General features: G+C 40.6%; 2 protein-coding genes and 2 non-coding genes across 4 annotated transcripts in view; 3 read left to right on the top strand and 1 right to left on the bottom strand.

Moving 5' to 3' along the window:
• The window catches only part of trnae-cuc (transfer RNA glutamic acid (anticodon CUC)), a 72-nt gene extending 35 nt beyond the window's left edge, over window positions 1–37 (top strand). The window contains exon 1 of the tRNA in view: window positions 1–37. This exon is cut by the window's left edge and continues 35 nt beyond it. This is a non-coding gene — a tRNA (tRNA-Glu).
• The window catches only part of eogt (EGF domain-specific O-linked N-acetylglucosamine (GlcNAc) transferase), an 18,275-nt gene extending 11,619 nt beyond the window's left edge, over window positions 1–6,656 (top strand). The window contains exons 11-15 of the mRNA XM_061042340.1: window positions 4,399–4,467; window positions 4,793–4,854; window positions 5,020–5,139; window positions 5,506–5,608; window positions 5,824–6,656. Coding sequence (XP_060898323.1) covers window positions 4,399–4,467; window positions 4,793–4,854; window positions 5,020–5,139; window positions 5,506–5,608; window positions 5,824–5,970 — 501 coding nt within the window. The 3' untranslated portion in view covers window positions 5,971–6,656. The remainder of the gene's footprint in view (window positions 1–4,398; window positions 4,468–4,792; window positions 4,855–5,019; window positions 5,140–5,505; window positions 5,609–5,823) is intronic.
• On the bottom strand, window positions 112–976 carry fgd5b (FYVE, RhoGEF and PH domain containing 5b). Its single transcript, XM_061041851.1, has 2 exons — window positions 637–976; window positions 112–270 (listed from the first exon to the last, which is right to left on the bottom strand). Exons 1-2 carry the CDS (start codon window positions 736–738, stop codon window positions 112–114), a joined length of 261 nt encoding a protein of 86 aa, XP_060897834.1. The 5' UTR covers window positions 739–976.
• Window positions 968–1,039, top strand: trnae-cuc (transfer RNA glutamic acid (anticodon CUC)). The gene has a single exon. It is a non-coding gene; the product is annotated as a tRNA-Glu (tRNA).
• Window positions 6,657–10,654: the final 3,998 nt, after the last annotated feature.

Raw genomic sequence — 10,654 nt, 5'->3', positions numbered from 1 at the left:
CACCGCCGCGGCCTGGGTTCGATTCCCGGTCAGGGAACACTTTTGGTAGGACACTCATGTCCCAATTCAAAGTAGAAGCTATTCATCAGCATAGCTTAACAGTGCCAGGACTCACCTGCGTGCAGTGTGTTGATCGTCTGCTCTGAATGTGTAGTACAGGGTCTTCTTGTGGTACAGATGGAAAATGTTGCTTCTTTCCTCTCCCTCTGGCCTCTCAGTCAGCTTGACTGTAAAGCCCTGTAGTGGTAGACTCTCTGAAGCCACTTTATCCTGAAGAAACCAGAGGGGAGCCATCAAACACGACATACAAATCTAAAACACCAGTGCTGCCTGCAGCAGTATGCAAATAACAAGAAATGGATGTTTCAAGACAAAGAAAGTGGTGCAACACTCAAGTGCAAATGTCTAATAAGCAAACAGAGAGAGAGCACAGAGAATCCCTTTGATAGTCACGAGGTGTTATGAACAGGAGAAAAGGCTGAATAGTAACAATGTGAGGGTTAAACAGTTCTGTACAACAATAATTCAGATGAAGGGGGTCAGACAAAGGGTCAGAGGGAATGCCTCTGTGACTGATTGATCATGAGAGTGTGCGAGTGTTTTGGGGCTGGTGTGGGAGACTCTGTGCCCCCTCACCTCACGGGCTGTGAAGGTGTAGAGCACCTTGTCTTTGAGGAGGAACCACAGCCGCTTCCACTTCCTCTTGCTCTTTTTCCGGCGCTGCAGGCTGCCACTCATGGTGGAGCCCTCCACGGCCAGCGCCACCTGTTGAAAAGCAGGACACAGCAGAAACACAGTAACAGTTAGAACTGGACTGCATTACGTTCCTGTTGAAACTCCCAACGACAGATAGACAGTGACCTCTACTGGTAGCTGTTTTTACTACACACCGACATGAACAGCTGATCAGATCATGTCACACATGCCACACATTCCACTCAACAAGTGTGACAGAAGCATGAACAGGTCCCTGGTGGTCTAGTGGTTAGGATTCGGCGCTCTCACCGCCGCGGCCCGGGTTCGATTCCCGGTCAGGGAACAGCTTTTTCTGCTTTGGTTCAAGCAGTAACATACAAAGCTTTTATATTTTTTGCTTAATCATCCTCTTATTAAATGCACAACAGACAAAATCTGATTTGTCACATTTCCATAAACTGCTTCACATGCTGAAAATGATAACATATGTAGAAGAACCAAAATCAAAAGACTGGATAAGCAGAGACTGCTTCCATGTTTGCTCATTTTAAACATGTTGAAGGATGAGCGACAGGAGCTCATCACTCATCACTGTTTGACAACAGAAGACTTGAGGTTGTTTACCGTGATAGCTGACTAATGTCAATCTACACAAACCTTTCCACGTTTAAATAACTACATTAATTATACTTTGAAGGGAAAACACTTAAACATGTTATAAAAACAAAACAAATGTCAGATCAATAATACAGGTCTGTCCAAGAACTACGAGCTGTAGTTCAGCATTCTGGCTGAAAATACTCTCTGACTAATTTCTTTAAAAATGTTAAACCAAGGCACAGTTAAGATTCATCTGCTGTGGTTGTTATAAAAAGGTTATCTGACGTTCATCCTCATCAATTATTTTAAACAATACAATTCATATGCAGAAGTCTATTTTCTCCTTTTGCCTTCATGTCGAGTTTAGGGCAGCATTCTGCAGCCGTTTAGGGAACTGCTCAACTGAAATTTGATCCCAATCTTCTGAATGATTATTGCAGTAATGATCTGACTTAATAACACACTGATAATTATTTCATGGTGTTTGATTTTCCACAATAAAGATGGCTTAAACAACATAATCATAACATAATAATAAACAGTATTAATATAGCATCTTTCTAAACGAAGGGTTCAAAGTTAGTTAGTTGACATAGTAGGTAACTATTTATTTTTATGAAGATCACTCTCTTTAGTATACGTTTAATTAATTCCTCCTTTCTCACCAAAAATTGAACTATATTTGTCATAATAACTTTCAGTGACTCTAAGTCATAGAATTCACATCAGAGGGAGATGTTTGGGTGGGGAGAAGAGAACAGCAATTCTAACTCAAATTCTTGATTTTCTTTCTATTATTTTTTAGTTTTGTGTTAAATGGAAAATACACATGTATCAAACATCCATTAAACTATTATTGTATCATACAAAGACGTGTCCCTTACAATTAGTACCTTAGCTCTTATGATTCTTGTTGGTTTCCTAAAATGTCATTTTAAAGCTGGTTATGAAATAGACTAAACTGTTCCCTTTTCATTATCAACAAAAGCAAAAGAAACCATTAGCATAAAGATGGACTATTTCTGTATATTTATTTGTAATGCCTGAAACTGCAGAAACAGACGTTTCCACGACATTTTCCACAACAAAGATTTCCAACTAGTGATTCATTTGACTGTCTAAACAAAGCATGATGAGATCAATAGTTATAATCAGAGATATGGATACATCATGGACACTACTTATATGTACAGGAAAAAAATATTCAAAAATAAAATAGGAGATAGTAGTTTGTCCATGAATCACAGAAATCATAAATCAGAAGTTCATCAGAGTATCTTTAAGTTGTTTTTGTGTATTCTAGCTATTTATCTAAAAAGGTGTAATTCTGTAATAAGAGTTATTCAATGTAATTCTAAACATAATCAATCCTTCCTCTGGAGGCTTCAATTGAATGTGAACATCATTTCACAATGAACGGTTTGTAAACAGATTTCAACTCCTAGAAAATAGAATCAAATGATATAGAATCCAAGGCAACTGAGTCTAGGGGGAAGCTTTAAAAAAAGTATATTGTATAATCATTTAATCCTAGACCAATCACACATTAAGAGATAGACCTGTGATTTCACTCCCATCAGGAAAAGGCTTCTTTTTTTTTTTTTTTTTACAAATGGATTTGTTTTACAGTCTGACACATTTACATTTTGAGATGGGCTGGAAGACAAAACGAGTTTCTTCCACTCAAAACCACCAGACATACAGAATGCAACACGCCGGCCTTTAAAGCAGTTGTCAAAACACCCAATACACATCTAACTAGTGGATAAATGACAACAATGTAACAATGCTGTGGTCACTGGGGGACAACAAACAGAGGTCTAAGGACACATTTTTATAATTTTTACAGAAGTAAACTAACTCTTTCCTTTTTCACGGCTTTCTCATGGAAATGTAGTTTCTTGTTTACAAACGTGTTCCCATATTTTAATGATCTCACTTTGTGTTGTTGCAAAGTTTAATTAAAAATGAGGGTTTAATTGCACATTTATATTAAACTACAGATTTAGCTTTCATGTGCAATGGAGAGCAAAGTCACTAGACTCACCACAACCACACTCTCTGACAATCTCAATACTTTATTAAACAGGTGATGCATCCCTTATTTATATGAGTATCTTTCTAGTTTATGTTACAATAGATGCATAAATAATGTACTTATCATACTCATGATAAGTACACTCCTCACCCTCCCCTTCATCTCCTACACATTGAACTCCTTTAAAGATATTTTATGATACCAGATTTGAAGTTTGAAGTGCTTGACTGCATCTTTATGACCAGCAAAGCCCCATAACTTCTTCTCTCTTGTGGAGCAGCTCATTGGGTATTCATGGTCTTCACTGGAAATATGCTAAGAAGCTTTTCAGCCAGACATGGTGCTGATAGTGATAGCGGGCCGGCAACTGAATGAGAGGTCTTCTTGGCCCTGACCCTCTCCACAGCTACTCCTTTCATCCCTAGATTAATGGCACAGCCAGAGACTCACACGGCTGCTCTCTGCTATTGTGTCCCATTCATCAGCCCAAAGCACCCCTCTCTTCCTCTACACCACTCATCTTCATTTGCTCTTGTCTTGCTCATAATGTCGTCTTTTCCTTTACTTTTTAAATGTTTTTTTTGAATAGAGCAGAAGAAATTAGTTCTGTGTTAAATACATATATTTCCACTGTTTTTTGGCAAGGTGTGGATGTAGCTGGTAAAATGTTATTTCTCAATTTTCTCATGTTACTGTTTGTATCATCCCTTTTTAAATTAAGAAGGTCGTGCCATCTTCTTAATTTTGTTAACTTCACAGATGTTTACACCTCAGAGAAACCTGAGTTCTCTTTCAGGACACAAGATGGCAGTAGAAGATAACAGAAAAAAAGAAGCCTCTCAGATCACGCTGTAACTAATGAGAAAAAACATCAACACAGAAAACTTTGATTCCACTTTCTTACTCACACTTTATTTGATTTAAACTAATATATTCCTTTATCTGTGCTAAGAAAAAAGACACTGAAGACGTCTTTTAGTTAGTTTAAAGGAGCGTCATGTTTTCCCAGCCACCCCTCTTTCTGTCCTTGGCTGATTGATTATTGGGCACATTGCTGTTTTCAGGAGGGGCGTGTTCGTGTCACCCTGCTGGCTCGCAGCACAGAATACAGAAGGATATTAAACCAAGTGGAGGTGAGTCCCAGCATCACCCTCCCTCCTACCTTCCTTCTATCTGTCTCTTTCTATATTGTAATTGCTCTTTCATGTCCCATATCCTTACTCTACCACCACTCCTCCTATTCCTTTTCGTCTCTGTTCTCACTCTATACAACCTTCCTGTCCCTCAGCTCCTTCTTTCCATCATTGATTAACTGCCCACATCTGTTAAGCGCCTATTTAAAATGTTATTTGCTCTAAAAACAGCAAGTAAGAAAAGACTTGTGATATATATGGCCACTGCACATATTTATTTGCTCCCTCATTGATCAGAGAACACGCTCCTGTGTTGTTGTTACAGCTTGTAAACGCCCTCAAGACTGTGCCTTTACTGGAGGTCAATGTGGTGGACTACAAATACAAGTGAGTTATTGAGTAATGCCACATTACAACTGGAGTTAGTCAGTACTTTGCTATATAAACAGAGGTTTTGTTTGATAAAAGAAAGTGTAAGCTTTTAAAGATTTGTAATTGTGACACGTTACACAATGAAGATGATTGATCTAGGACTTGCTGCCTGTCTTTCAGGGATGTTCCCTTCCTCATGCAGCTGAGGATCACCCACAACTCTGACATTTTTATTGGGATGCACGGGGCGGGTCTCACACACCTCCTCTTCCTCCCTGACTGGGCTGTCATCTTTGAGCTGTGAGTGGCACTTGGAGTGGCTCTTGTGTGTGAGTGTGTGTGTGAGTGATGGACGAGCAGGTAGAGTGATGGGTTTAGCAGCATCCTGTGCCCGTATTGACCCTCAGTCACTTTGTGTATGACTTTGAAATGCCATCTAATTAAACTGGCATTCATCACACTTTGTTTCCCTGGGCAGATGAGCTGATTGAACTGTGGTTGAGTATGTGTGGGAGTGTTTTGTGCAAAATTTGGGGGATATAGAGTGTGAACCACTTTAATGTATACAGCAAAAGAGAGAGACAAACATGGAGCAAAAAAAAAAGAGTGAAAGTGAGGCAGGGAGATGAGAGCAAGAGATAAAGCGTCTGCATCTGTCCCGCCCAGATATAATTGTCAGGATGAGAGCTGCTATCGAGATTTGGCTCGGCTGCGGGGCATTCGATACGTGACTTGGCAGAAAATGGACAAAGTGCTCCCACAGGACAAGGTAGGGGAAAGTCCCTCACCAGCCATTGGCTCTCAAACACCTTGTTTACATAATTCATCTGTTTTTATCCCACATACACAGGTGTTAATAGTCACAGCAGAACAAACATTTGTAAACTATGTTATTTAATTGCAGGTACATCTTCCTATAATGTGTTTCCCTGTGCTCGTATGTGTCTTTTCAGGGATTTAACTTTTCTCTACCGTCTCTCTCAGGGTCACCATCCAACCCTCGGAGACCACCCGAAGTTTACCAACTACTACTTTAACGTGGGCGAGTTCATGCGCCTTGTACTGGAAGCAGCTGATTACGTCACACAGCACCCTAAATGGCAGCGTCGTACTTTTCATGATGAACTCTAGAGTATCTGTGAGTGTGAGTTACAAAACATCTGGCTGCTGAAGTCACCTCGCCTGACTCTGGATGAGTAGTTCATAGAGAATTTTTCCTGTCCTGCCCACTGCTTTGATAGATCCAGATGAGTGAAAGCAGCGTGCTGGTCAACTCAGGGCTGACGAACATGACACCAGCTCTATTGACGTCGAATCAGTCACAAGGCGAGGCAGGTGCAAGCAAAGCAGCTGGAGAGGGATAAGATACGTCCTATGTTTCTTCATTACCTCCGCTGCGTCTTTTTCATTCCACACCGGCAAAGTTAGTTAATGAGCAGCTGTTACGGTGTCCCTTCACATGCAAAGTCTTGTCACATTTGATCAGAGTCACCTTGATGCACTCCTCTTCAGAGCTGTTGACAATCATGCCCGAGCTTCAGAGCACACTCAGAGTTCACCGAGCTAATATGAGGTGCAGTATTCACCTACATTTGTGTTTTGAAGCTATGGTTACAACAAACACTGATGTCTCTAAAAGATAAGGAACAGAAGTTAAGCGACACACTCTTGCTGCCAAGAGGGATTTTCTTTCTATCAGTATTAGTAAATGATTGTGAGCACATACTGTAATACTATGTTAAGTACTCTGGAACTCATATTCAAGTATTTGTCTATTAAGTTAAACTCTCTGTTGTTTTATGTAAAAAAAAAAAGAAGAAACAATACTGCTTTTGTTAACTAAGTATTAAGATTATGTTGCGGGTTATTTGGATTGACATTTTATTTCAAGTTAACCTGCTTGTTACTGACGTTGGTAATAAGGTCTTATTTAAATTGAAGTATTTGTTGTTATACGTTTTTATTCTGATGCCTAATTTTATCATACTTTCCTTTTTATTTGAAAGGAAATTCATTATCAGGATAATGAAATGATGAGTGAGCTGCTATTGTCTGTTACCTTTGGAGTGAGGTTAGTTTCACATTTTAGAGGGCTATGGTATTTTGAAGGATCAGAGCATCGTTTTCGTCTGTCTCCATTGGCTTGATGTCTTATTTATCGATGAACATGATGAACTCTCTCAGACCTCTTTGGTCAGAGCTACGCTTGACTTGAAGGCCATTTTTATTTTCAGATGTTGGCTAATATTTTGAAATAAATAATTTAAAAAAATGCTGAAGCATGCCGTCTTTTCTATGCTGCCCATTCTATTAAATCAATCAGCGTTTGAAGTCTGACCTTGAGGGACAAACTGAAGTCTCTGTTGCCAGTTGTTTTTTGCTGAAACCGGACAGCTCTTTACTGTGGGTTTCATTATTTTTTGTGAGTTCAGGTCGAAGGAGCGGACGGGCCTTTCGCAAAAGGTCACCAGTTCAGTTTTTACTGTCACCATAATAAATCTGAATGACCTCAAAAATGACTCAGGTTAACTGTGACGCATCATGAACACACGGGGGCAGTATAACACCACACATGAGGCCAGATCAACTCGGTGCGCTGTGTGGGATTGTGCCTCACAGAGTTTTTCCTAACGGTGGTGAGTGTGAGAACACATTATTCACAAATATCCATTGGGTCACAATAAGACAATGTTTGTTAGTCTTTTTTGCTTCACAAGTTTGATGTCAGCAGTCGCGCTCCTGTCGGCTCTATGCGGATGTTGTGTCTGAACTTTCTGGGTATTGACAGACACCGGGCCTGTCTGGGATGGACACTATTTATGGCCTACTCGGGTTACTACCAGTGACCTCGTAAAGAAATGAAGAATCTCTTCAGGGCGGGGGATCAAAAGCAGAGGAACCAAGATGTCTGTTCTCATTAACCTTCATAGCGGCCCCAAATCGATGGCCAAGTCCCGGTTTTAAGGCCTGCCTGCTGGATCTCTCCAAGAGGGATCGGATCACCAAGCCCACCTTTCGACTTAAAGTACGAAGCGAGATGAAACAAAGACTTCTCCTGTCTGTTTTGGGTGGAGGTAGTGCGCAATGTATATAATAAACAACATAGTTATGATCATGCAAAATAATTAATTCACATTGTTAAAAATGTCCTTAAAGGATTCTATTTTGTATCTGTAATCTTTGGACAAGGTGCTCAAGCAAAGCGTCTTAAATAGCCTATAATAAAAAAAAAACTGCATACAGTTTAAAGACACAGTGGAAGTAACAGAGAACAAAAGTTTGCTAACAACGAAGACAAATAGCAAAGACAAAGGGAGAGTCCAGTGCGGGTGTATCAACTATCGATTGTTTCAATTGGTTACTGAGATTTTCGGTTTTCTGGGATTCTCCAATCTCCTGAATTTCTGACAGACCAGGCAAACTAGCAACAGTCGTTTTTCAAACAATAAAATAAGCAATCTCCTTTTGGCTACCTTCATGTGGCCATACTGATTTGTAACATATCCTTTCTTCTGTTTGTGTGGTTTCAAGATGAGGTTGATCCAAACCATATGGAACATTATAGGCCACAGAGCACATGTTTAGGCCTACAATTTGTTACATCATCCATCTATCTTCATCTTTTATTGAAAAAGTTGCTGTTATGGAAGTGAAAGCATTATTTGACTACTTTACTGGTTTGAGTCATGGTGTAAGTGTGCTTTAGTTGACTAGACAGCTTCAGATAGTTACTCAAATGAGTTGTGTTGTCTTCTTTTCACTCACCTATCATTGGCATTAACAGGATGTCTACTGCGTCGTATCACTGGAAGACCACTTGAATGTTTGATCAGGACAGCAGATGTGATAACAAAAGCTGATGTTTGGGTTAATCACCACCGTCATTAGAGACCGTTTTAGTCGTGATTCAAACTTCAGAATTAGGATATTAATACGAACATGATTTTCAAGTATATGCCCCACCATATATGTCTTAACGGTATTGTCTCATAACAGTTTGTATATTTCCACTGCAAAAGCCATTATTACCTCGACTGCATGTCCCAGAGTAGTTATTGCCTCAAGCTGATGCTACCCTGTCACCTGAAGGCGTCCCAAATATCACGAAGACATTGTTTCAGAGCGATTGCCGAGTTATATCGATTTATATTCCTCCAATTAAAAGCAGGTTTTCTGATATTCCCATCATAGTTTGTGGTCACTGGACGAATAACCATAGAGAATATCCTCTAACATATACCCCATAGAACTACAGCCTACTTCTAGTTGCCCTTGTCTTCACCACATTGACGCGAGATAGGCTACACAAATGATAATAGAACCTCTTAAGGTATCACTACTGCATACGATTTGAACTCTGCTACGGAAGGTAGGATCAAGCTGAGAAAACTGATGCCTAACAACACCAAGAAGTGTAATGGAAAGTAAATTAGATTTCACACCGTTCAACCTCACCTTTTAAAGTCCGTGTTTACGTCACGTGATGTGGTTTGCTCTGATACTATCTGCCCCCTCTGAGGGAGGATAGATGAGATAAGTGCTGTGGACCGCTGCATCCATTAGCTGCCTCTCTTATAGATAAAAGGCCTATCCATAATGTGGCACGGAGGTTCACTACTGTATAGACACAACTTGCCTTTGCAGCTGGTCAAATTATACTTTTTAGTAACTTCCTGTTCACAATTAAACTTTTTTTTGTACTATTATGTCTTCAAAATGGATTAGCTGTCTGGCAGCAAGAGGCAGGGCAGGCTGGAGCTCCGACGGGTTCTATGACTTTATGCTGCTCATCTGGTGCTGTCCATGGTGCTGAAACTTCTCCAGTTGAATGTTGTGGGTTTTTTATTGTCTCATTCCTTCCGCTGAAGGGCTGCATGTTCCTGGGTCATGGTGAACCCACATCAATGTCTAATCTGTTCTTAGTTTAAAGTGAGACAAGTCGACCTTTAACAGATTAAAGCCTACATACATCGCTTGAAAACAACCCACAGCGCTTTCCCTCTCAAGCATCAGGATGCAAAAGTGGTCAGAATTGGTCGAGGAAAAGTGACAGGCAAGCGTGTTCAAGATTACCGTAATATCAATACCCTTGTTCCACGTTTCAGTTTTAAAATGAATCACATTCATGATGCATGTCCCGAGAAAAGTTCAAATGCACGTGTCTTCACACTAGTCCCTATAAGAAGGCCTCCTGTGACACTTGGCTCGCCGTACGGCCCAAGGCGAAAACAATAAAGACGTCTGAATGTATCTGATCCCCTTCTCCTTGGATCGTTAGCAGACATCGACCTCCTCTAAGCCTTAACGACTGAATATACAGCGCAAAGCAATCAATCGCCATCAACACACTAGAATATTCTAGGGATATACTAATTGATAGGCTGTCTCCTGGTGCGTAACGGAGAGGCGGTGGTGATTAAATTCTGTTTAACATCTTGGTGGGGGGTTAGGATGGTGTTGGTGGTTAGCGGGGTCTAGATTTACACCATTCGGTGTACAGCATAAAGTATCGATATTCAGACAGGATCTGTAAAATGATACAAGTGTTGAGATGAGGTGGGATATTAAGTGATGAGGAGGGGTCATCGACTGGCAAGCACAATGTCGGCCACTCGGAAACTCAAAACACACACACACACACACACACACACACACACACGCACACACACACACACACACACACACACACGCACGCACACACACACACACGCACGCGCGCACACACACACACACACACACACACACACACACACACACACACACACAGACACACACACACACACATCGGCTAAAGTCTGACGCAAACAATGAATTG

Source organism: Labrus mixtus, chromosome 7, assembly GCF_963584025.1.
Source record: "Labrus mixtus chromosome 7, fLabMix1.1, whole genome shotgun sequence".
Classification (NCBI taxonomy): Eukaryota; Metazoa; Chordata; class Actinopteri; order Labriformes; family Labridae; genus Labrus; species Labrus mixtus.
The sequence above is the reverse complement of the archived record's forward strand: the minus strand, read 5'-3'. Positions and strand labels throughout refer to the sequence as shown.